This window comes from Anser brachyrhynchus, assembly GCF_964034855.1.
Source record: "Anser brachyrhynchus genome assembly, chromosome: 3".
Lineage (NCBI taxonomy): Eukaryota > Metazoa > Chordata > Aves > Anseriformes > Anatidae > Anser > Anser brachyrhynchus.
This window is the reverse complement of record NC_137696.1, coordinates 49,892,754-49,920,043: the sequence shown is the minus strand read 5'-3', so window position 1 is coordinate 49,920,043 and position 27,290 is coordinate 49,892,754. Positions and strand designations below refer to the sequence as shown.

The 27,290-nt window shown below is 37.1% G+C and overlaps 1 protein-coding gene across 6 annotated transcripts in view; it reads left to right on the top strand.

Moving 5' to 3' along the window:
- SMOC2 (SPARC related modular calcium binding 2) overlaps positions 1-27,290 on the top strand; it is a 147,455-nt gene that overhangs the window by 66,980 nt on the left and 53,185 nt on the right. For 4 of the 6 annotated variants that reach the window (XM_080585234.1, XM_080585233.1, XM_080585232.1 and 1 more), the window contains exons 5-7: positions 1,191-1,238; positions 5,222-5,305; positions 6,188-6,262. In XM_080585234.1, the coding sequence (XP_080441360.1) occupies positions 1,191-1,238; positions 5,222-5,305; positions 6,188-6,262 (207 nt within the window). The remainder of the gene's footprint in view (positions 1-1,190; positions 1,239-5,221; positions 5,306-6,187; positions 6,263-27,290) is intronic. The other 2 variants (XM_080585236.1, XM_080585235.1) reach the window with 1 other exon arrangement.

Sequence of the window (27,290 nt, the reverse complement as noted above, 5' to 3'; positions counted from 1 at the left end):
ATGTAGTTTTATACACAGTACTTTCTAAAACTGAAACATCTTACTCAAATTCAAGCTGGCTCTCAGGAAATTCAATTCAAGCACCCAAAGGCTCAGACCTTCAGGCTTCAGATAGCATAAAGGCAAGCATCTGCCTCCTCTTCATGGTGAGCAATAGGGATTAGTATTGCAGTACACTTGGAGCAAGCTATCCCAAACACTTTTGGATATACTTCCTTTGATGATAATGGCATTTTTTTCCTGTCTGAATTAATGCCAATGCATTACAAAGTATATTGAATTTCTGGTAATTCAAATGTGATGCAATAAAATTCATGAGAGATGGATAAGATGACAAGAAGAGACTAGGAATTACAATCATACAAACTGTTGTGATAATCAGATATAAATGAGAAATAAGGCATTATTTCTGCTGTAAAAGCTGAGGCCAAATAGCTCTTGTAAAAACTACTAAGAAAATAAGTGGACTCTCCATTTCTTGATGACTTTAAATCAAGACTGGATGCTGGTTGGGCTGGTATTCATGCTGGTAGAGTAAGCTGTTAAAATCCATTTCCTGCAGACGTGATCACTCATTTCCCACCACCGCTGCCTCTTTTCCCAAGGGCCCCAGCTTTGAGGATGTCTCCTGCAACTAAACCAGGTTCAGGCTCTTAAGGCTTCCTCTACACACACACATTTCCATACCAGCATAAGGTTTCTGGATGGCCTTGCATGAGGTATTTAAAGCAGAAAGGGGCAGCTTTCAATCTGAAGAAGCTCCACAGAGCCGCTGAGGTGCATGGGCAAGACTGTGTAGGAAGGCTGTTGTCCCTCACAAGGAACCTCAACAGAGTAGTGCTGGGGAGAAGCACCTCATGGAGGACCTGGCCTTCCTAGGTTGGTGGGAAAGTGATGCTTTGAGTGTGCAGCACATGAACACGTTCTTGCACTTGTGTTTATGTAGTGTTTAATGTTATCTCTTTCTCAGGTCCTGTGGTGGCTGAGAAGTAGCACCTGACAATAAATTGATGGTACACAAATGCAGAAGTCAGGCAAAGCTAAAATCCTTGGTTTGCAAAGAAAGAATTTCCTGATTTTTTTTGCTACAATAAACAAAAATGAATCATTAAAGCTGATTTGTGTTTCTTAGAAAAGGTTTTAAAAATGAAAATAATAGTTTTCTGGATAATTTCTTTCTCCAATTGCAGGTTCAGTGAGTGAGAAACTGCCTCAACGAGAAGGTGCAGGAAAAACAGGTAAATATTTTAGATGGCCTTTAGATAGAAACTAAAATATGTTATATTTTAGTATACTGTGTATACTGTGGGATAAACCACCATGATTTTCTGTAGGTTTAAATTATCAGTGAATGGTGGAAAAAACTTTGCTTCCCATAGCAATACTCTGAGCTATTTTCCCATACTGCTCTGTTGCCCTAGAGGACAGATTATTCTGTCTGTTTGATAAAGCCAGCATTCTGCAGTCCCAAAATCTTGGAAACTGTAGTCCTCACTTTATGTCTATAGCAACCAGTGCTTGAGTCATCTGGGACCCAGCACTTTTTTCTATAATGTGATTAATTCAACTGATGGCTTACATTCATGGCCAGATGATTGTTGTTCTTAGAGATAGATCATAGTGGGGGTACATCAATGGCAGGACAAAATCTGATGCAACTCCAACATAGCCGGTAGATTTAAATGAGAGAGGTATCTGTTCTTTAAGCAAAATTAGAGCTCATGCTCTCCAAACACTTAAAAGAATTTTAGATTCAGCTGAAAATAACACACTAAATGTTTCTGCCAGTTACAGTGGGATAAATTATTTTTTAAGAAGTTACTCAAATTTGTGCTAATGTTAATGACTATCCAGTTTATTCTGCTGTAAACATAATTGATATAAGTTTTACAGTAACTTTTGTAGCCTTGTAATACACCGAACATTTAAATAAACTAATGTGCCATTAGGTTACGAAAATCAGTACTTCTTTAAAGGCTAATAATGACAAGGTACATGAATCAGCAGTGGAAAACTATTCCTTCAAGTCTTCCCGGACAAACTGTGGTTTCCACTAACCTCAAGTTGCCCATTATGTTCTGGGAAAATTTGCTTTGGGTCAGGCCTTTCATTTTCAGCTTTGAACTATATGAACTATCCCATATATAAAACTTGTCTGGGTCTTGGAATTTTCTTGCTTGTTTGTCTTGTTTTCGACTGTGAGGGCTGAGTTGCTGAAGCCTGAATAGACGCTCCTAGAACAAGAAACTTAAATGATGATGTTTCCCTTTACATCACATATATTTGTGTCTAAAACGACAGTTGTATTTCACTCATGCCTTGTTTTTATTCTCCAGTCCAAGCCTGCAGCGGAAAGGGCCGATGTCCTGGTTCCCAGGTGGTTCCTGGCTCTTCTCAGATACTACTAACATCTCCCCACCCTTCCAACAAGTCACTGCCTTATGCTTTAAATGAAATAATATTGTCAGAGATATCACAACCTCTTTAGGACTATCACAGAGTAATGAACTTGATCTGCTATCTGAGTTAAAGATCTGTGATCATAGTCAATGTAGTAAAAATATTTTGTAGTTCATCTTGCTAGGGCACAGAGGTAGCTTTTGGAATAACCATAAATTTAGCATGCACCCCTTCCTGCCCATCGTCCTTCTTCATGTTGCTGTGGACTAACTGGAGGTGCCACAGGTTGGGGTTCTGTTACTGTAACACATCAAGCAAGCTAGATGACATTCTTGCTGCTGCAGAAGACGTGCCCCAAACTTGAGTGGCCTTGATGACTATACTGTCAAGATACAGTATAGACTTAGCCTGAGGCAGTCTCTTCTTTGAAGATGAAGACAGACTCTCTTCTTCCACACATAGTCAGAGAGAATGACATAGAGGGCCATATCTGTTTGAGATGTGCAGCTCATATTTTTGGGGTATTCCAATACTGAATGAAAATTTCCAGTCACAGATTTTGGATGTCAGGAGCACTGTTTGCATGTTTGCAAATTTGGATGTTAACTCAAACAGCAACAAAGCTTAAAGGATACTTCTTAACATATCTTTCCCCTGTGCCACAGTTCCCACCTCTAGCCAGAGAAAATATTCAGACTATCTGAAAAACACAAGTGTTAGGGATGGGATTGTGCCCCTTTTTCTTAGCTGACTGCAGGACTGTGTTCTTGTTAATTGAACTCTGATAATGGAATGGTTTGTTTACATGTATGTACATATGTAGTGGTATGCAGGTGCTGGCCAGGAAGTCCTATGAAGTTAACGTATGAAATATCTGAAATGAAGATGTACTGCAATGCAGTTGTGGCAGTGTATTGGATTTTGAACAAAAAAAAATCTACATGCTTCTTCATACTTAATACAAAAGGTTTTTATGAAAAGAGAAGACACTTTCAAAGAGCACAAGCAGAAAATTAATGCCATAGTCCTCTTTCAGATTAAGGGTAGTTCAGGAGCTGTTGTAGTTCCTCCAGTTTTGGAATGAAGTTAGATTAATACAGATATCCCATACCAAATGTTTGATTTGATGGAGACCAAAAGAAAACCTCTTTCTTTTTGTTTGGAGGACCTGTGGCCAGTTTTATGATTCAATTGCTAAGTATCTGATTTTTTTTTTCTTTAAAATATATATTCATATTAATAAACTGTGTCTTAAAAGCTGTGTAGTAAAATGCTGTTTAAATGAACAGAGTTGTTTGTCAAGAGGATAATTTTGATTGGGCTGATAATTGTTAAAATTGCAGCATTATATCTGTATTTCACTTATTAATGTAAGAACAAATGCATCACAAACTCAAACAGAAAGACAATGATAGAACAATGTCATTTAAACCCCAAACTGAGTTTGTGGCAGAGCCTGAAGTTACATTCTAAAAGTCAGTTTTTTTGAATCACATACTGATTGATGATCTAAATGCAGGTCTTGATTTTTAATATGCTGGGATATTTGATGTCCTCTCTGAAATTAGTTGATGGTCTTATTCCACCACCCAGAGGACAACACAAAATTGCTAGCAAAACTAATGGGAAGTGACAGTCTGTCATGCTATTCGAGCAAAGTATCCTATCATTGCATAGACATGAAAAATGAACATTCTTAAAAGAAGTCTACTTATGGTTTGGTTAAAACATTTTGCAATGAAAACAAGTTTCTATTGCTGCTGCCTTGCTTTTGTGGAAAGCATGCAGGCTAGTTTTCCAGAGTATTTGCTATGAACTAGTCTGTGGCCTCCAAAGGGGAAGGTCACAATACTTCCAAATCCTCTATGTGCAAAAGAAAGCTTCACAGTTACCTTTATTTCTAGCTTCTGTGAAAATGCCACAAAAACAACCTGGAAACTATGTTGGTCTGAGATCCGGTTGTGAAACTGCAAGAAATTTTCATAAAACCCTTGCATGAAAGATGCTGTTTACCACAGAGTAACTTGGAGTTAGCTCCATTCTACAGGAAACAGCAGCTAGAAAATAAGTACAAGATGTACTAGCTCATTTTTACTCAGTATCTGAAATCATTTTAAATAACAAAAACATAATAAGGTGAAGGTGGATCTTTCTCACAGATTGCTAACTTGAATTTTTTTCATACTGAATTTTTCTTTTCCAGCACTGCTTCCACTATGTTTTACTAAAATTATCCACATTCTTTTATCATTTCTGTAAATTTTCATCCCTCTTGTTTTGCAGTAATGGTTGATTGTGGATGGATGGAGATGGCTGACTAAAGGATAAGGATAATGCAAAAAAAAAAATCTGATTCTTTATGAATCTTGCTAATAAAATCATCTTGACTGCTAAATACATTCTGCTGTGCTAAAAGAAACTTTCCTTTTATTTTAAGGTGTCAACATATCTGCTACCACTTCCATCTCAGACTGCTTTTGCTTTCACAGGACTTACCCCTTTGATGCATTTACTGAATTTCTTTTTTATGAATGCTTATTTGTTCAATTATAATCTACAGGAATCATTAAAATGAAGAACTACTGTCTGGGGAGCAACTTGATCACTTCATGCCTCTTCAAAGACCCTGCAATTAATTCATCAGCCATAATCTTAAAAGCTATACATTTATAATCTATAGTGTGCAGACATAATACGTCTATGCTGTGCAGTACATATTAATAATGCTTAAATTATTGTTTGTTTACCGGCCGGGGCTATGTGCAAATCATTAGCATCAATCACGTATGTACACTTATTTAGCTTACTCTCATAATTGTAGTCTCCTTGCAAATCTTTTCCATTCTGAATTCAGATGATGTCTCAGCTCCTGCGCTGGAGACTCAGCCTCAAGGTGATGAAGAAGGTAAGCATCGACAGGAATTTTAACAGCGCGATATGAAATGAATGCAATATGAACCATACACCACAGCATCAAATGCTACCTTAGAACTAGGACAACTGCTGGGGCTGATCAGACTTCCTGAAATTGCAAGAAATTGAAAACTTCTGTACCTTTTTCAGGATAAAAACAGAAGACACAGTCAAGTCTTAAAACTTAAAAACAATGAATTTCATGGGGGTAGTTTTGAGGTTACACTTCAGCTATGGACTCTTAACAGTAGCAAATTTATTGCGAATACTCAGGGTACAGACAGGTTTTAAACTTGAGCTACAGTTCAGATTAAAACTGTGTGGCCAAACAAGGAAGTTAAAAGCATAAATTCTGTCCTCAGCATATTTTCTAGCAATGTAAGGTTAGTGTTTTTACAAGCGTATTTGGATCTGGGAAAATTCGGTGCTCTGTAAATTGAAAGCTCAAGGCCCATATGCAGTTGTAGTCCTATATTGTGACTATCTCTGTAAATAGAAAGCTCAAAGCCCATATGCAGTGGTAGTCCTATACTGTGACTATCTTACCACTCAGTGTAAATCTCACTGAATCTAATTTAAAGTTACTACACATTTTCGATATTTTTTTTTTTGGTGGGCGGAGATATTTATTCTGATTAAATATAATTTTATTCTACAAATATTTATTTCAAACCTTTGTTTGAATGGAATAAGAAATGAACTATTTATGCCTTTGTATGAATAAAGATTTCACCTGTTCTAATACAGATCAGTATACCCTTTCCCTTTTTAAAATCCACGTCTTTAATACTGATGACTTAGTATTATTCAGCTGCTAGTAACTTTTAAAAAAATGTAACATTTACAAACTTTTTTCTGTTGTATTTTTTTCTAGATATAGCTTCTCGTTATCCTACATTATGGACTGAGCAAGTAAAGAGCAGACAAAACAAAACCAATAAAAGCTCAGGTAAGAAGCTGTGGTGTCCTTACTTTGCAGAGGTCCCGTGAAGACATGCATTAAGCCTTGTTAGAGCTGAAGCCATTTAAGTGAAAGTTGTTTGAATAACCATTCTGCTTCCACTCTTATCATACGGTAGTGACTGATGATTTACATCATGATGATTTTGTAGGCTCATGTGGCATGCATTCCTTTTGTATGGAAACATTTTTGGCCAACATTTACTGGGTGTAAATTGCCATTATTCCACTAAAGTCTCTGGCTCACAACTATATGCATCTGTGAGTGGATCTGATATTTATATTTATTTTCCTCTTTGATTATCTGTCTTTTTATTACCTACTTGTATTTTCCTTCATTGTTCTTTTTTTTTTTTTTTTTTTTTTGATGGTGTGTAGCAAGAAGGTACTTGGAAACAGACAGTGGAAGTTACATACATTTTGTGCTAAATCTTAGGAGGCAAATCTGAAAAGAAGAAAGCTCCCATCAGAAACCAGTTATCAGTTAAAACGAATTTGAAAGTATGGTGTTATATGTGTTTTGCTTACATAAATTATCTGTTATTTACAAACTGATTGCCAGTTTAATGTGGATGAATTATGTTGCCTTTTAAAATAATTGTTAAATTTTAGCTTTACCTTTTTCACCACTTTTCAGAACTGAGCTATGGAAAACTGGATAAGAAATCTCAGGCGAATGTCTTAAGACTGAAACCTCTAAAATATTCAGATGCATTCAGTGCTTTGGTAGGCTAGGAGTTTTGATGCCTTCCTCTCTGTTCCCTTCTCTAAGTGGAATAATCTTTAGAGAAACTTCTTGAGTTTCCCGGTTTCTTTTTCTCTGGAAAAAAAGTTTAGTTTGAAAGGAAATATTAATGATACAGACCGTTACTCACTAAATAACCCAAAAGCACACTTCAAATCCAGTGGAAATTGAAGCTGTGCTTTACCTTTAGTACTGTGCTTAGTAGTTTACTGAATTGAGGCCCCAATGGATGTAAAACATCAAACAATCATCATAAGAAAGAAAGACATTTTTACTAGGAGGTTTATATATTCCTTTATTAAGCTATTTTTAACAACAAAGCCATAGTTATTAATACTTTTCCCTCTCCTTGATGCTCCAATAGGCAGCTAGGGAAAGGATTGTAAACAGATTATAGACAAGAAAAGCAAACACTTTCCATGCCGGGGATATATTCTGTCATTTCCTTAGCCAGTTTTAGCAAGAACAGAATTCCTTTGGGATTTCTGTTTGTAAAATCTGCCTAGAAATATATAACTTACATGAGTGTTTCTTTCATTTTTACAGTGCTAGTTGTATTAGGTAGATCTAAAGCAAGAGTTCTTGAGTTTGCAGTGCTGCTGCAGGAAGTGAAAGCTTAAACACGTGCACATGCACAAAATGTTAGGGAAACAACAAAGAAAAGGTGGGTTTTATTACTGGGAACTTGTAACCTCCAATCTACCTAAGGACATATTTACAAAAGAAGAGACCTGTAGCGTAGTCTGTCTGTATTATGGTTGCTAGCTATATGGTCCATTAACATCAAAAGCGTGACTGTATTGGATTTGCTAACAATAGTACTTGCTCACAAGAAGTGTAGGATCTCAGGAGTGTTTGCACATGCTACACCACAGAAGTCAGCTGACACTACATAGCGAGACTTGCTTTCGTCTGTAGGCATACCTGGTGCTCCAGAAGGGCTCACCACTGTCTCTTCCATTACTTCTCTTATATATTTAATGTGACATTATCAAGCCAGATGAATCTAGATGCTAAAAACAATGTCTTAATCAGTTGTGCTTGGCAGTATCTCTCTCCTGGATGTCAGAAATATACAGTGAGTCATGTGGCAATGTAAGTTTTTTTGATGGCTGAGCCTCACTGATATTCTGTAATCAGGTCTTTTAAGGTCTTGAAAAAACTAGGTTAGATTTTCTCCTTATTACCTGTCTGAGTGGTGCCAAGGCTTTGGGGAACATCCACAGAGAAGAGTTCTGGGCTGCTACGTGTGTAGAATAGGAAGGACCCCTTGAGTGAATCCAGTGGATTGTAAACTAACCACGTTCAGATACCTAGGCTTCAATCTAAGGAATAAATACAGATGTCTTCTGTACTCAGTTTGCTTAGCAAGCTCTGATTTAGGTTTGGATATACAAATACAAGAAAGATTGTTAAATGTGTTTGTCTGAGAAAAATGAGGAAAATTTATATCTGCAGATGTAATGTGTTTATAAAACAAAAGATGAAACCCAATTTATTGGTAATCTTCCTTTTTTCTTCTATTGTAATCCAAGTGCTTTCAAAGAACTTCCGGTCCAATTAACACAGGCCCTGCCTGTTAAAAATAAGCAACGTAAAATGATAATGCTAAAAATTTCATGCAAACTGCAAATATCCTACTTAAAGCTGCCTCCATTAGTCTATATTGCTCTTAGTTTTTGTATTTTTTTTTTTATCTGAATACATGTCCTAAGATGTCACAGTCCATAAGGTATGGGCATAAAGAAACTTGTCTAGACTTGAGAAATCAGTTTTACGAGGAGAATGTTTTTTTGTGTTAAGAATCACAGATGACTACATTGTGTTTATTGCACTCATCTGGAGTAGTTTGGTTTTGCAACTCTATAACTAACCTATAAATTATAATGAACCGATAAAATTAGTGTAAGATTTTAATTTTTGAAGGGTAAAAAATAATGGCTCAGGAAATTCTACTTTATATTAGTTATTCATTGCTTCCATTTGATTTAAATCAGCCAAAAATAATTTAGTACAGAGAAATGACATTTGGGAAATGTACAGATGAAGGGCATGAAATTACTGGATTATATATCCATACTGTATAATGATTTCTGGTGCATATTATATTTATTGGTTCAGAGAAACAGATCTTTGCTGCTTAGTCAAGGCATTTACAGAGTGGTATCTAGCCTATCAGATTTTGATGACAAAATGTTACTCCTGGAAAAAAAAAACACACACACAAAAAAAAAAAACAAAAAAACCCACATCATTGTTGGGCCATATAACAATAGCTCTGTTTATAGTGGTGGATTTGGCTGGAAACATCTGACTTTCTCTGTTTTAAAACTTTATGTATATTGATTTTCTTTTTCTTTTTTTTTTCTTTTTCAGAATTAGAAAACATATATATCTGGTTGCTAAAATAATACAGTATTTGTGGAAAATATATTATACGTATATACATATGCTGCTCTGTCTTGGCAGGTATTTCAAGATTGTTTCATTTCTGGACTTCTTTCTAATCCTATACTCCTCATTTCTTCACCCATTTCACACAAGATATTTGTGGTTTTGCCACATCAGATTGACAAAAATAAGAATTATAGCAACAGCTAGCAAAAATAAGCTGGAGGTGTTAAGGTGTTAAAAATAAGGTGTTAAAAATAACACCCACATTCAGATGAACTACATATTGTTTATATATAGCACCACAATATCATTTGAAAATCTAGGTAGTGTGCTTTTGGAGCTTTTGTATTTTGCAAAGAACAGAGGACAGAAGGTCTTTGGATTTGGAGAAAACAGACATTTTGGACTCAGCAGTTGTCAGTTACTTTAGCTTCAAGGCTAGGAGCAGCCAGAATGTAGGTGGAAGACAGTAAATGGCAATGCAGATACTTTCCCATCACCTAACAGGGGATACAGTTTCCTAAGGAGTTTCTCTAATAGTTTGTTGTGGTAGTTTCTCTAATAGTTTCTCTAATAGCTTGTTGCGGCATCTCTTCCATTGAAAACAAATAGGGTGAGTTTAACTCACTATTATGTTAGTGCTTAGAAAATTCTTAAAGTACTGGATGATTTCTAAGTACAAATCTGTCCACCACACAAATGAGAATAAATAATGGCAGTATAAAATTTCATAAATCTTGCAAATGCAGGATGCAAAAACTCAGCCATAATCTGGAATATGCTTACATATGTGCTTAAGAAGATTCTGATGATAATATAATTCAGATTAAAAGAGACAGGGTCAAGTAATGTATCATTGGCTAAGATGCATTACAGTCGTACGTATTTACTGTTCGGTTCTATTGTCTTCTTATTAATATTTTATATGCTATTTCCTCAAAAAATTAATAATGTGGCATTATTAGCACTAAAGATGTGTGTGTTCATTGATTATCTGTGTAGTTTATTTAATGAGCATTGTAAAGAGTGATTGAAAAATTTGAGATTTGTTTTGTTGATAATCTGGTATGACCAGCAAAATAGAAGACAGGAAGAAATTGTCACATTTCTTTATACTTCACTGAACTTGATTCTGATTTGTGTGATAAATTTTAAACTCATGAAATCAGTGGATAAAAATTTAGGACCCCTGGCAGTCTGTGGCAGAACTCCCAGACCATGGTTCCACAACCATTCATGCTCTGTCTTCATGCTACTAGTTCACCAGTCATTCACATTTCATCTGGATCAGGCACAGACACGTGATCATATGACGTGCTAGCATAAAGCTGGCACGTGTTTGTGCCAGCTTTATGTTTATCATCTTTAAGCGGGTGCTGGAGGACAAGCTGTAAAGGATCCAGCATAAAATAGGGTCAGCACAGAGTCAAGCTGTTAAAATTAACACATCTGTGCAAAAAGTAATGGGTCATGTGATTATGATTTTTTTTTTTTTAAACCTAGAACTAAAAATCCTAAATCAGAATTTATTTCCTCCTCAAACTATGGCTTTATTGACTTCAAGAGTGTCAACACTACACCTGAATCGGGACCTAACAGTAACATAGAATCATCTCTAGCTTCATTTTTGGCTTTGGCTGTGCACATGTGAAAGCAACATGGAACTTTTTAAAATTTTAAACACAGCAGAGTACTGTTTTATTGCTCACAATTTACTATAGACCATCAGTTTCAAAGGTATTAAAATAACTATTACAAGATATTATCAATTAGCTCAAGAGGTCTTGATCCAACAGGAGTTTCATTTTCAAAACATCACATGTATGGATTGCACATACAGTAATGTAGCATAGACTGACTGCACATACGAGTGAAAATAGTATAATGTCTACTGTGAAGATATTCTTAAAATAAAAAAATAGAACACATAAAAATCCTGGAAGTGTTTAATGTAACTAGCAAATTAGGTATATGTCTCCATCCCAAACTGTTGCATTTATCTGCCTGTACAGTCTGAATCTGTTTACAAACTCTGCCAGTGAGACTTGATTAATTTGACAGACTGACATTCTAATATTTGAACACAGTTTTTATTGCCGCCTCATCAGACTGCTTTAAAGCTCTTGTACATATGAGTTTTCTCACATGGAAACTATGTTGGTTGCCAGTGAGGTTTCTGTTTTGCTAGCTGTTTTGTTTCTCAAAGGCAATTGTTCCAGTGGGATCCATGTGCACTGATCATTCTCTGAAAGTCACCTTCTTGTGACAAAGACAAATTTTGTTCCACACTCTAGCGCTCATGTTCATGACACAGCAAACCTGGATAATGTCTCTGGGATGTGCCTATCCTGGCAAAACTCAGTCCTGAAGTTAAAGTCTGCATGAAAAAAGCCTGCATTTTCTTGCAGTGGAAATTAGTGTAAGAGTTTGTGTGTGTGCCCGATCACATCAATTCTCATAGCCATTCCTCCCTCAGCATAGGAAAATGAGTAACTTACAGACAGGAAAATGAGTAACAACTCAGTGACTTCGTATTTATTCTCATTTATTGTTGCATTTTCCAGATGTTGCTCTTAATATTGACTCAACAGAAATTATGTGCTGTTGAAGATGTGCGAGCTAGCAAGAAAAAAAATAAGATCCGTTACACATTCCTGGTTAAAAATGTATTGCAAGTTAGTTAGAAGTTTTCTAAAACTATTTTGAATTAGGCTGAATTTGCAATCTGAAGATTTGAGATATGAATCCAGTTAGGATCAAAAGGATATCACAAAAAAAAAAAAAAAAAGAGAGAGAGAGAGAAAAGAACACAGGGAAGAGGGGGAAGAGGGTGTCTTAAAAGTTTGTTGCTTCCCTTTTTACAGTTGAGATTCCTAGCAAGTAGTGTGCTGGTGTGCAGTAGCCTGGCCAATATTATGTTCTCAAATTTGCTTGTATTCAGCACTAAAGGAGGGGGAGGTGAGGACTTTAGAGCAAACTATGCAGATATGAGCAAAGAGTTATACTGTATTGAGAGATGTCCCTGCCTATGGCAGAGTGGTTGGACAAGATTATCTTTAAAGGTCCCTTCCAACTCCGATAATTCTATAATTCTAGGATTCTAGGATTCTACATGACCACTGCATCACTGAGATTCTCCATGACCACTCTGAATGCTTTACACCTGTGCTGGACACTCAGAAATTGGGTTTAAATTAATATATCAAGTAGATTTGCATAGGAAAATAGCCTGATTGGGAGTGGTTCATTCATGGCAAAGCACAGAATTAAAGAATTTCTTCCCTGTTATCATCTAATTTCAGTCTTAAGGACAGCATTTCATTGCAACAGTTGGTGAGGTATCAGCCACTCTCAAATATGGGACTTACACTCCCAAACTGCATTGTAAGTACAGACATTAGCTGTAGCTGGAGAAATGAAGAACATGGGAATAAGATGCCAAAACATAGGCATCTAAAGCCTTTTCATGTGTTCTAGACTATCTGAGATATCCGCATGGGCTGGGAGATAAAAAAAAAAAAAAAAAAAAGGAAGCCTGTGCTCTTCTGGCTTGTAGGTTTGATAGTGCAGAGTACCTGGAATGGCGTTGAATTGAGCCCAGAGTACCCAAATTCAAGCCATGAAAGGTAAGCATAAGGCAAAGCCATTGATTTTAAATAAGATTTCAAACATATCAATTTGCTAGTAAGGCCACACAGGAATTCTGACAATGGGAGGTCAGTCCATTACAGATGAGTTTAATTCCCAAAGGCAGTCTCTGCCAAATTTTGGACAAGTTGACATCCAGGTATTAATGTGAACTTTATAACTTGGGCTCATCTGCGAGTTAATTCCCTGCACAAGAAAAGGCACTGGCATTTTTTACATGACATCTACAGATGAAATCTGAATGTTTTGTGATGGCCCCACACCTGGCTTTTAGGTCTTGTGAAACTTGTGGGTGTTGGAAGACATCAGCTGGTAGAATATTTGTTGTTTGTCCTGTTATTTCAAAAAGTTGTGCATGGAACATAAAGAGAAAAGTGAGAAAAGTGTGACGATGTTGAGTAAGAAAACTTGATACAGCTGAAGACTGGAAGCTTCCAGGCCAACAGTATTATAACCTCCTCAGACTCTCTGGATTGTCTCTGGTTGCTAACTCACTCAACGTTCCCTTTAGAGTTCCTGAATGAACACAATTATTTGGAGTGAGCTATAATTTTTGGTTTGCATTTTACTATAAAAACGGCATTGTTAAGAAACTGTTGGGGATAGAGAAATGAGAGACACTGTCACGTCTCATTATATCCCATGCTGTTTTATTTTTAAATATTTTGAAGACTAGGAAGTAGTTCTCTTTTATTTTTTTTTCTCCTCCATTTTTTGTTACTTTTCTGTCAAGAATCAAAACAATTTCAGAACAGAATTCTTTAGGAGATGGTTTCAAGATACTCCCTGGCAGCTGAAAAACTGGTGGCATTGGAACTAATGATTGCCCACACCATTGGGGCCAAGCAGTGAATGGTAGACATAGTTCTTAATGGTGAATTTTGTCTTATTTTTCAGAAGCAGTCTTTAATGAATCTTAGTTTTGATTTAGTAATTACAAAAGGAGAAAACAGTGTTCTTCACCCTCTTCATCATCTTTAGGTCCTCCTTTGCTCTGTTTCATTTTGATTGCTTTCTTCCTATTCTTTTTCTTCTTTTTCTTCTTTTTCTTCTTTTTCTTCTTTTTCTCCTTCTCCTTCTCCTTCTCCTTCTCCTTCTCCTTCTCCTTCTCCTTCTCCTTCTCTTTCTTTCTTTTTCTTTTTCTTTTTCTTTTTCTTTTTCTTTTTCTTTTTCTTTTTCTTTTTCTTTTTCTTTTTCTTTTTCTTTTTCTTTTTCTTTTTCTTTTTCTTTTTCTTTTTCTTTTTCTTTTTCTTTTTCTTTTTCTTTTTCTTTTTCTTTTTCTTTTTCTTTTTCTTTTTCTTTTTCTTTTTCTTTTTCTTTTTCTTCTTTTTCTTTTTCTTTTTCTTTTTCTTTTTCTTTTTCTTTTTCTTTTTCTTTTTCTTTTTCTTCTTTTTCTTTTTCTTTTTCTTTTTCTTTTTCTTTTTCTTTTTCTTTTTCTTTTTCTTTTTCTTTTTCTTTTTCTTTTTCTTTTTCTTTTTCTTTTTCTTTTTCTTTTTCTTTTTCTTTTTCTTTTTCTTTTTCTTTTTCTTTTTCTTTTTCTTTTTCTTTTTCTTTTTCTTTTTCTTGTTCTTGTTCTTTTTCTTGTTCTTTTTCTTTTTCTTTTTCTTGTTCTTGTTCTTTTTCTTGTTCTTTTTCTTGTTCTTGTTCTTGTTCTTGTTCTTGTTCTTGTTCTTGTTCTTGTTCTTGTTCTTGTTCTTGTTCTTGTTCTTTCTCTTTCTCTTTCTCTTTCTCTTTCTCTTTCTCTTTCTCTTTCTCTTTCTCTTTCTCTTTCTCTTTCTCTTTCTCTTTCTCTTTCTCTTTCTCTTTCTTTCTCTTTCTTTCTCTTTCTCTTTTGTCTTCTTTTTCTTTTCTTCTTTTAATTCTTTTAGTCTTCTTCTTCTTCTTCCTCCTCCTCCTCTTCCTCTTCTTCTTCCTCTTCCTCCTCCTCTTCCTCCTCTTCTGCTTCATTTTTCCAAGAAGAAAAAGAAAAAAATGTAAAGGAAAATTACTGTTTTCTTTCTGTTCTTTCAGCCTGTTCCAAAAAGATAAACTTCTCCAGACCTCCCCACAGTGCTTGTATATTACAAAACATTCTTAATTTCTAGGCTGCTGGATCATACTTATAATAGTACTGTCATATCTTTAATAATCCTTTTTACAAGCATTTTCGTTTATCTTTATTTTAATTTTACATATTAGTTCAAAACCTTTATAAACATTAAGTTCTGGCATTTTCAGTTTTTTACTCCCACTGCAGGGAAAGATCCTCCCATATTAAACCATTAACAAGTAGAGTTCTGTTTTACATCCAGTTGATGTTCTTTATGCTCTGGATGTTCCAGGGTTTTATTGGACCCCCACTGTGAAAAAAAAATAAATCTGCTTTATGCAAGGTTGGTAATTTTTATTTTACTGCGTGTGCTAAAATTTGATGCCAAAAGATACTAATCTTCCCTATTTTTAATTATACCATATTACTTTCTGCAGAAAGTAAATGACACAACAGTCATGTCTGAAGTTCTCCTTTACTTTTCAGATATGCACTCCCCCACCTGCACATAGCTTTCCACAGTTTCACAGACATCACTTTGCATAATCCTAAAAACATCAATAAGCTCCATAAATCCAATATTGGACATCAGGCTAACAGTCTATATTTTAACAAAAGAGGCAAAAAAAAAAAAAAGAATAAAAAAAAGTAAATCATGTTAATGCATAGAAACATGCTGGACTAGATCATATCTAAAGACATAATCCTTCTGGGAAATGGATAAATCTTCCAGCCTAGAGAGTCTGGATCTGACTTTGGCTGTGCTATGATTGCTGGGCAATATATGTATAAGATAGGCCTTTAAGTGGCTTCCAAATTTTTCAGGCAACTAGAAGTCCATAAGGGTCAACAGTAAGAGATGCCAGGCTTTCCATCATCCCAATAATCATATAATTATGAGAAAATGCTGTCCATGCTACATGCAGAGATGCCTTCCCTTCCCTGCCTCCTCACAGTCAACAACCCTTGAAGCAATGGGCACAGACAGTAAACTTTGCATACCTTTGTTGGTGTGGTGGAGGCCAACTTTTTATTGATTCCCTTGCATTTTCTTGAGACAAGGTTGAGCACATAGAATTAGGCATTTCAACCTACAAAATGGCTTCAAAACAATTGTCCTGTTTTTTGCTGAAATCCAATCCAATACTCCTGAGGTTAAACTGGTAAAAAAACAAATGAACAAAAAAACCCCACATCAACACAAAACACACAGAACAAAAAATCAAAACAAAACAAAACAAATGAAAGAGATGCGAGCAAAGTCAGAGAGCCCTGAGACTCATCTTTTCAAAACTTTAGTAAATTTGTGTTTATGCTCTTGAACAAGAAGAAACCCTGTTTGGAATACAGAAAGTAAAGTTATTCCATTGCTCTAAGTATACTTATGGAACTCTACCACATTTTGTAAAACTAAAAACTCCATATGTGTTCATCCGTGAGATGAAAACCTCTACAAAATGCTAACCTTACAGAATAACAAAAATTTAAGTTTCACTTTTAATTTTGATCAAAATTATCTGGTATTCTGGCAGGATTGTTCTGGTTTTATAAAACAGATTAGACTATTCTGAGGAAAACAATTTTTCTTCCAAATGGATCAGTCAAATGGCTAACTGTACCATTAATTGAGTAAAAAATGTTTTAAAAAAGCCCAAAACAGTCACGACAAGATACACGCTTTTTAATATCTTATGTGAATATGCAATTCTGTATGTTCTGACTGTTCTGTACAAAAGAGCTCTAACTGCTGTTAATGGAAATACTGCGTATAGAAGGACTGGTAGCCATGTAACATGAATCAGCCCTGGCGGTTGTAGCCAAGTTTTCCTGACATCTATGTTTCTGACAGGCTAAATTCATTTCTAGATGTTCCCTTGTAGATCAAGTTAAGGGCAGTCACAGTGGTTTAAATTTGGAGGGATTTTTAGTGAGATCATTTATCACGTATAACTTCCAACTTTCTTATTTGCCAAGCCAAGTATGTCTGAACAAAATTCCTGAAAAGATTGACAGCTTGTGCTACAGTTCATGAATTGCTTAATTATTTTCAAACTAAATTATTGCCTTTTTCCTTTTATAATGCTTGAAACAATTTGTGAGGCTTCATCATTAATGCTAGCATTTTCCATTTGGTATAAAAGAAAAAGAAATTCAACTTCTACAGGGAATTTTGTGGGAGGAGTAGAATTCACCTTAAAACCTGTGTGCTGGCCATGCATCTGCAATGCAGCTATTACATCAGTCCAAGACTTGTCTACAGAATCTGCTTTTACGGACACTTAAGGTCCCAGGTTGATGCCATCATCCATGGATCCTTTCCCCAAGCATGCCCTTATGCAATGGCTTTTCTGTTTGTGACTGGTATAAAGTCTCCTTTCCAAGCAAAGCTACACCAAGGGTCATATTTGGCATGAGAGAACTTGTTCCAGTCAAATTGCATTATTACAGTACATCAAACTACTTTGAGATCTTTTAATCTATAAGGTGCTGTATATACCTCAAGTATCGTATTACTACTGGCTTGCTTCCCTCTTCACTCCACTCTGTCTATCATGCTCTGTCCTCTCTCTAATAGACTGTTCCAGATATATGCTAGACACCATGTTTTTCCTGTACTCCGCACTGCTGAGAAATAGCATTAGCTATTGTTGCCATAATGCACTAGATTTCTGTGTTACTGGAGAAGAAGCAGTGGTTGAAGAGACAGACCACTGTTTTTCATTAAGCTATTTTTAATACCTGTTTTAGTTTAAGAGCGGCAGGCCAAGTATCTGCATTCAACCACAAATAAAACTGTGTTTAAATAAGATTAAGGCTGTAAATTAAATTTCAGATCTTAAATTCTCTTGGTGCATTACAAAACACAAGAGAAAAGAGAAGGCTAAGCTAAATATCCCAAACTGGCTGAAAACTCAGCCTTCTTTAGAAATAATCTGACTTCTTAGGGAGCTTTTTTTTTTTTTTTTTTTTTTTTTTTTTAATAAAAAGATGCACATTTCAGCTAAAAAAAAATGTATTTACAAGATGAAAATTCAAACAAATAATAAAAGCATACCTTGAAATAGCTGAACAGTTTTGTCACAAAACCCAAAATTGTGATTTTGAAATGTTCATTTTAATGCTTTTTGGGAACTGTAATTTTGAAACTTGATGACTTCCTTTATTATTGTTACTTTTTTTTTTTGGTGGTGCTGGGTTCTCCAGGCTTACTACACATGCAGGATATAACAATCTCCCCTTTACAAAAGATGCAGAGATACCTCACAGGAGTTACAGGCATCTTGGATAATGTGGTTCCCTGGAAAGTTCCACACAAAGAAACAACTTTTTGTTTTGGGTTGTTGCTTTTGTTTTGTTCTCATTGAAAATCACTTTTTTTTTTTTTTTGAAAAGCAAATGCTTTTCATAAAAAACATCTTTTCATTCAAATACCTGGTTTTCAATCAGGCAGTCACAATGAAACATAACAAGATATGAAAAAATTGTTATCACCACTTAAACAGTGAGTTACCTTGTTCCATTGTTTTCCAGTGAGATTCAATGTTATTTAAATGCTATTTAAACTTACCATTTTTACCGTCCTTCAGTGAGTAAAGACAGCTTATCAAAATGGAAGAACTTTTATTGTCCTCTATTTTGATGACTGCTTAAATGTAGCTTTTGTTGGACTATAATGCATTATAAATACATAAAGTCCTCAAATCTTTATGTTTCAAACCATTATCTGAATCCATTTGGACATGTCCCTGTTTTGCAACACACATTTGGAACCAAAACCAAGAGGCTTTCTCTTCCTACCAGAAGGAAGTAGGGGTTCTTGTCTTTTCTGGAAGGGCTGGTGATATTACGCAAGCAAATAAGGTAACTGAATAGATGACTTCGTTACTTTTTCCTCTCTCCTCATCAAGCTTCCAGTGGCATTCCCCTTCTGACTGCAGTGGTTTCATTATGTGCATTGGTGTGAATGAAAAGAGGCTTTGTCCCCACTGAAACCAAACCAGCCTGTCCTATGGTCATTTGCTACTAAAACACTGAGCAGTTTAGTTCAAGGAATGAACTATGGTATATGTGACTACTTTAGAAGTCATGGTTTCATCCCTCCTCACTTTTTCACCCTAGGCTCCATGTGCACTGAGGCAGCCATAAAGCTAATATGTAGTTAGGTTCCTTTAGCACAGTATCTTCTATAATATTCTGTCCCCTGTGATGAGCAGAAAGGATTTTTTTGTTGTTGTTCAGGAGGGCACGTAATACCCTTGAATTGTTTCCCAGTGCACCTAGTTAGAGCAGTGCATCAGACTGATTGGTGTTTCATCTGGGAGCAGAGGAGTATAAAGTCAAGTTAAATCCACTTGGGCCCCCAGAAGCTGAGATACAGTTTTGGCAAGAAAGTAGAAATTAGTTCAAGGTTGCAAGACCTGTTCAGGTTCAAATAATAGGTTGAGGGTCTGTAGTGCTCCCCTTCAGTCACTAGGCCAAATCTTCAGATCTGTATTGAGGAAAACTTCCACTGATGTACAGGGTGGATCCTGTCTGATTATGTTTCCCTGTCATTTAATAAATCCACCCACAGACTCCATTACAATGCAGACTGCTAACAGAGGCAGGGGTGTGATTAGCTGTAGAGGTTCATGTCCGTCACACTTTGTCATCATACAGTTCACCCTGCTTTCACAGAAGCACCGTGCCCAGTTAGTCTGGCTGGCAAGGAGGTGGGGACCCTTTCTGCTTCTTTACTTACATAACTGGTTTGGGGAGAAGATATATAAGTACTTTGATTTTGGACATTTCCTGTCTGTTTTTTCCAAATCTCTGACTCCATAGCTAAAGCCATAATCTTGATAGCCCTTACAGGCCTGAAAAAGGTAAAGAAAGAGTTGTTATTCTCGTTGCTCTCCTGTTTGGCTGAATAAAGGCCAAGTCCCACCTGGCTTAAGAGACTTATGATCTTAGTGTTCTTGCAGTTTCTAATCAGGTTTAAAAAAACAGTTTAAAATCATTTTTAGGGCATTATTTTTAGTGCCTTTGAGTTGATTCAACAGGGAAGCAGCAAAGCCAAAAATATCAGTATAAATGTCAGTGGTTTGAAAGGTCACTTTTCTCTTTCTCTACCAACATCCCAAATATGAAACAGTGACTTCTAATGTAGTCACACATCCTGTAGTTCATCCCTTAAACTAAACATTTCATTATAATAATAGCAAATGACTGTAGGAGGATATGCTTTAGTTTTAGCAGGCATGAAGCATCTTTTTACTCAGACAAGTGTACATAGGAGTGACTCCACTGTAGCCAGATGGGCAATGCCACTGGGAGCATGATGAGGAGAGAAGAGAATCAGGAATCAGGCCTAGATTCCCCTCCCCCCCCGCAAACTGGGACATTAGTGGTACAGGACTGTTGATGTTTTTATTCCCTGTCTTGGAAACACAGTGCCCGCTCATTTCATTTAGTAGCTAGTATGTGATATATCTGTCTGCCAGATCATTGATAAAAGGATGGTCTACCCCAATACTGCTGCTATTGCATAGCTGGAATTCCTCTCAACATTAATGGATGTGCTGTCAGCAGAAGAGCTCAGATAGTCCATTTGCATTGCCAGCTGAAAGAGTGAACAAAGCTTAGTATTTTCTCATTGTTGCTTTGCTGTACAACTTTATTCTCTGTAGACGAGGTGATGTATTTTGGTACATTGAAGTCTTATTCAGGAGTATTGAATATTCAGGAACAGACGTATTTTTTAGAAGACTTTGTTAATGGCGTTGTGATTTTCTTTAAAGTCTTTAATCCTGTTAACAACACCACATAGTTGCTGCTAACATCAGCATGAGTGGAGGTAACTGGGTCAGAACTTGTTGTGTCCTGTCTGGTCCCATGTTTCTAGGGTGACTCAAGGTTAACAATAGTCAATAATTCTCACCATACTAGTGGCAAGGAGACAAAGAAGAATGGAAGATTGTTATGTTAGTTGTATGTGATTTATCCAGCACATGGGATATGTAGAAAACTTTGCAAATCTGCAAAGGAGAATATGGTGTGATGAGGTGCCATGTAAGTGTCTAGTTGTGCAGAGACTCACTATTGCTCCTGAGTCTCTAATCATCAGGGGATGGTGCTTGACTTTAGCTTCATGGATTTCATGTAGTGACAAGCATCTAAGAAGGCTTTGTGATGTTTATGGTTTGTTGTGTCTGCTGACAATGCAGCGTATATAATATCACATAAGTAACAATAGTGCTAGCCTCAAAGATGTTGTGGTGCAGTTACCTTTTCAATATGCTTTTCAAAATGAGCCTGTGTCGCTTTTGTATGGAACATCCCTTGCCTAGGATCTTTTTTTCCCCATTACAATTGTGTAAGAAAATTTGTGGGTCAGAGTACTACCTTTAAGCTTAATTTGTTGTTTTTCGTATCTATCTTTATTGGAATGTTATGCAGTTTTTTCATTGTCTTTGTTATCTCTAGCATAATTAATTATCCTCACCATTGGTTAAACAAACAGAATATACTGTTCTGTTTCCAGTCCTTTCTTTGCTGTCTGTTTTCTCTTCTGTGAATAGCTGATCTTGAATCATAGAATCATAGGATCATAGGATGGCTTGGGTTGGGAGGGACCTTAAAGATCATCTAACTCCACCCCCCTGCCATAGGTAGAGATTCCACCCACGTCTTCACTGTGAATTTCTCCATTTTTGCCCAGGCATCATTCTTCAATCTCAAATGCTGCTGTTTTAGGCTTCTCCTCCAAAGCAGACTTCTCATCTTTCTATTCTTCTACCTTCTCTTTTTGACTATTGCAACTGAAGACAGGAGTGGATACCATGGAATAAAGGCTGTAGGTCATGCTATGAGTTTGCAGTCAAAAACAAGTTGATAGGTCTTACAAGCAACCACCTGAACAGTGCAGTGCAATGGATAGGAGAGATACTTTGACTCCTAGATGGAATAAACATAGAAAAGTGTCATTACCTATCTAGGTAGGATGTCAGAGACCATTTCAGGAGTACCTTATTCAGTTGTGGTATCCATACTGCAGGATACTGAAGGATGCCAAACTGGGGGAGAAACTAGGTGTTTGATCCTGAAGCTAGTGGAGTATGTGCTTATTGTTATAGCATTATCCACAATCATCATTATCCATAATCAAGGCTGTAAGGGTTTTTGTTTGTTGCTTGTTTGTTTTAGGAAGGAATCTTCTGTTTTTCAAATAAAACTCACTGTAGTGTCAGAACATCAACACTGTTAGTCTGAATGACCAGTGTTACTACATTCTTGGCCTATATTCTGTGCCAATTTTACTTCCTCAGGATGTCACTGGGGAGACGTGAGCAGCCTACAAAGCATTGTATGCGAAAGCATCTGACGTCAGCTACTGCACAGAGATGGCGTGGCTTGATTGCTTACATTCGTGGCAGCTAGCCAGCGACTCTGGGTATCTAACCCTGACTCTGCTTCTGGGAGGGCTGCTGTAGTCTGGACAGATCAGTGCCAACAGAAGCAAAGGTTTCAGCAGAGATATGCTTGAGATAGTGTCTTGTTCAGGTCAATTGAATACAATCAGGAGCTTTACAGACTAATATAGTATAAGAGGTGGAAATCAAGAAAAATATGCACTGACCAGTGGAAATGGTAGCATTTTAGTAAAAGAAAAGACACAACCTAACTTCTTTTTCTCAGTTTCAATTTTGCATCTAGACTTCCTGCCTTTTGTTATGTTTTTTGTTTTCTTTGTTCCAATCATGTAAATCATGCCATGGGGTTTTCACCCTTTTTCATTTCAACTGATTGGAAACTTCAGAGATTCCTCCCTGTCTTTCTGCAAACTGTACCTGCCATTGTATGGTTGCAATAAATATGTATGTAGAACACAGGCAAGCAAAAAGGATAACCATGACTTTGGTATAAAAGAGAGCCTATATAAAAACTCACCCCTGTGTTATCCCTATTTAAATGAGCCTACACGCATGAGGCAAAATTTCTAGTACGTGCCAGTTACTGTGGGATTGTGCCATAGTTATTCACAACAGTGACCCGTGGCAAACAGGTTTGTAAACACACAGGCTTGTCCACTCCACGTTAGCATGTGTTTGTTTCTCCTGATGGATGAAAACAGTCCCACTAAAGGCCCTTTTGGACTTCATTAATTATGCCAATGGTTGATTGGTTTGGCCCAGAGTGCTTTGTAGACAGATTTAATCAGCAATAGCTCCAGTTGCAACAGCTTCACAGCCTCCTGGGAGCATCATGCATTGTGCTTCATTTTGCATTATTTTCAAGCCATCAAGTAACCTTTAACCTTCACAAAGTAAAAAGAAAACAAAGCATATAATATGTAGAAAGAACAGAAGAACTTTCTTCACATAAGCTATAATAAAAACGTTTCCTTATTAGGTGACTGAATGCCAACATTGCCGTTTCCTGTGATGCTGGTTATCTGGAAAAGTTAAATATTTAGAATCTGTTTTATTTGAACAGTTCTGCCAAAACAAATCCTTTGGATTTTCTCTGTTTGTCATATAGAGCTCCAAAATAAATGAGGCCTGAGGTAGATGTGCATGAGTGTGTGTGTGTGGAATAGTTCTGAAAGGGATGGCAATATTTGTGGGAAACATACTAAGCAAACATTCCAAAAAATAACACTTTCTGAAACTTTTTATTCTCACACACAATAAATTGTTGAGAAGTATTTGTGTAAGGCTTTTTCCATTGATATGGATCATTTTTGTGGTAAATTGAACACTTAAAACTAATTTTCTGAGCACCTAAAGTAACCATAAGACACTGTTTTGTAAAGGATTAAGGATCATTAGTCACACTTTAAAATTTTAATTTTACTTGTTCAAAAAAACCTTTGACTTTGCTACTATATGTCATTTAAGAAGCCTTTAAAATTGTTGATCCGTGTATACAACTTTTCTGTTGGTGATCCCTCCTGTGTACAGTGGAATGACTTCAGCTTACAGGACCAGAAATCATGACCTGGGATTTTCAATATGCTAGGGGGTTTTCTATCCTTCAAAAGCATAAGGGTGTTTCACAATCACACTATATTTAACATTATGTAAACTTCAGAGAACTATTTCATTTTGAAAACAGAGATGAAAGTGAGGTGGAATTAGCATTTTTATCTTTAATTCACATTCCCCTTGTTTTTCTCCAAAGTTTGAAGGTAGAGCCAAGCCAAAGATTTGGCTTTCTTCTTGAAACCAAAACACAAAGCTGAGTTTTTTAACCATAGCCATATGAGGAGAAAAAAAAATAAAAGCTACATAAAACTATATTAAAAAGTTTCTGGAGCTGAAAGAAATACTATTAGTATTATTGGCTTTTACTCTTCCTTGGCTCATCCTCTTGCACATAAAATTTGGCCAAAATAAGTTAGCAGTCTTCTATCAGAATCCTGTGCCTCTCCGGCTATGAATACTGACTTCCTACATGCTACAGTGTGCTTTAGATATAATGTGCTGAGAGTCAAAGCGAGACCTGTACAGCATTTTGTTTAACATGAGATTCAGATTTTTGTGAGGTTAAAGCAAGGCAGTTACCTTTAGAATAGGGTTCATGTACACATTATTCGTCTAATCTCATGCTGAGGATAAGAGTTAATGCATTCTGGGAGTAGCATGACTCAACAGATGATAGCACTTTACAGAATTTGCTTCTGGGTCTGTTCAAGGACTTTTCATTGCACAGCACAGTTCCTTTAATTAGAGACATGAGCAGTAAATATGCATGCTAATTTTCCACCTGCTTCCTGACATCTCTTTGACAAAGTGAAGAGCAAGTCAGAATAAGAATGGCCAGTTTTCGATTCATTTGTCTTTTTAAGGGTGTAAATATATTCACAATATTCGTACAATTTTTAAATGCTGGGATGAAGTAGGTTTGAAGGGTATGTACCTGAGAGACCCAGGGTTGGAATCATTCTACTTAGCCACAGAAGAGGCAGTGGGAATGATAGTAGCATAAACTTTCGCTTTATGGCTGTTAGAGTAGCACTCCCTGAAACACTCACAAGAAGTTAGAATTCCCTTTGGAACAGTTTGTTTAATCTCTGCTCAGTGTCAGAGTGCCCAAATCCTTACCATTTTGTAATGACCATCCAATCTGCTATAAACAGGCAGAGGTGCATATTATATTTACCATTTTTGTAAGATACACTGAGGTATGCAGAGGAGAACTACTAAATGCAAAATAATATCTTATTTTTGAATATACTTGAATACTTCTTATGTGTCCATCTCAGACCACATTGCCATAAAACAGCCAAATGTCCTCCCAGCTCCTCCTGGCTTCTGTGGCAGTGACTAGGATTCATGTCCCTGAAGCCTGTGATTCTTGCAGTGAAATCTGAGAATATAATGATCAAAAGTCCCACTGTACTTTGTCACTGAACCTTCTTCCACTGCCTATGAAATGAGACAGTATGGGGGGGACACACAGGCAGGCTGCAGAGTACATGAGAAGGTTGCAGAGGGTGCCCTGTTTTCATAAAGAGCCTGCACAGGACAAGCCCCATGAATGGGGGCTCTAGGGAGGTCTAGCTCAGGTTAGGGTTATGCTCCTTTCTTTTTGTGGAGAAACCTTGCCAGAGAAATACTGACTTTTCTCATGCCTTTCCAGGATTTGCCTGAGTAATCGGGTGCCTTGGGAGTACAGGGGGAGATAACTTCTGTCATGTACCACTGCATGACGGAACATGATTTAAGATGATTGCTTCATTCTTATGTTGATGCTGTTTACATCTTGAATAAGTATTTCGTAGAGCCATAGAATGGTTTGAGTAGGAAAGGACCCTTAAAGATCACCTTGTTCCGCTCCCCCTGCCATGGGACACCTCCCACTAGGCCAGGTTGCCCAAATCCCCATCCACCCTATCCTTGAATACTTCCAGAGATGGGGCATGCACAGCTTCTCTGGGCAGCCTGTGCCTGTGCCTCACCGCCCTCATAGTAAAGAATTTCTGAATATCTGATCTAAACCTACCCTCTTTTAGTATAAACCCATTACTCCTTGTCCTATGTCCTTCTTATACTGGGGTCCATGTCCTTCTTATGCTGAAGGCCACAGAGCTGAATGCAGTACTCCAAGTTTGGTCTCATGAGAGCAAAGCAGAGGGGGAGAATCACCTCCCTCGACCTGCTGTCCGCACTCCTCTTGATGCAGCCCAGGATACAGTTGGCTTTCTGGGCTGCAAGCACACATTGCTGGTTCATGTTAAGCTTCTCATCAGCTAACAGCCCCAAGCCCCTCTCCTCAAAGCTGCTCTCAATCCATTTTCCACCCAGCCTTTATTTGTGCTTGGGATTGCCTCAACCCAGGTGCATGACCTTGCACTTGGTCTTGTTGAACTCCATGAGGTTCACATGGCCCCACCTCTCAAGCCTGTCCAAGTCCCTCTGGATGGCATCTCTTCCCTCCAGCACATCAACAACACTGCACAGCTTGGTGTCACTGGCAAACTTGCTGAGGGTGCGCTTGATCCCACTGTCTATGTCACTGACAAATATATTAAACAACACTGGCCCCAGTACCAACTTCTGAAGAATGTTACTTGTCACTGGTCTTCACTTTGATATCAAATTGTTGACTGCAACGATCTGAGTGTGACAATCCTTCCAATTCCTTACCCACCAAGTGGTCCATTCATCAAATCCATGCCTCTCCGATTTAGAGGCAAGGATGTTGTGTGGGACAGTGTCAAATGCTTTTCACATGTGCAGGTAGATGACATAGTTGCTCCAGGGTAACTGTCCATAATATGTCCAGGGTAATTGTCTGTAAGGGAGCTGGAAATAAGCTGATACTTAGAAAACAGAGCATAGATGGAGCACAGCCATCTCAGGCAGGAGTTGGGCAATAAAGCTAATAGGGCTGGAAAACACTGCACAGTGCCAACAGCATCAGCAGTGTGGATCAATGGCAGCAATCTGACATAAACTGCAGGCAGCAATGCCACTGGAAACCTCTGAAATTAGAACTATTTAGGTGCCTAAGGTCTAGTACCCAAAGTCATATCCAGGCACTGATGTAAGCTTCTCAGTTTCCCAAATGGTGAACAGAAATCACTCCTGTTTCACTGAGGGGAAGCATTTGATAGATAAATATTCCTGTAAGCTGCTGGCTTTTTCAAGTGCCAAAACATGAATTTAGGCAACCCAGTTTACACATTTTGTCTTGTAATTTTTAATAGAGCTATTC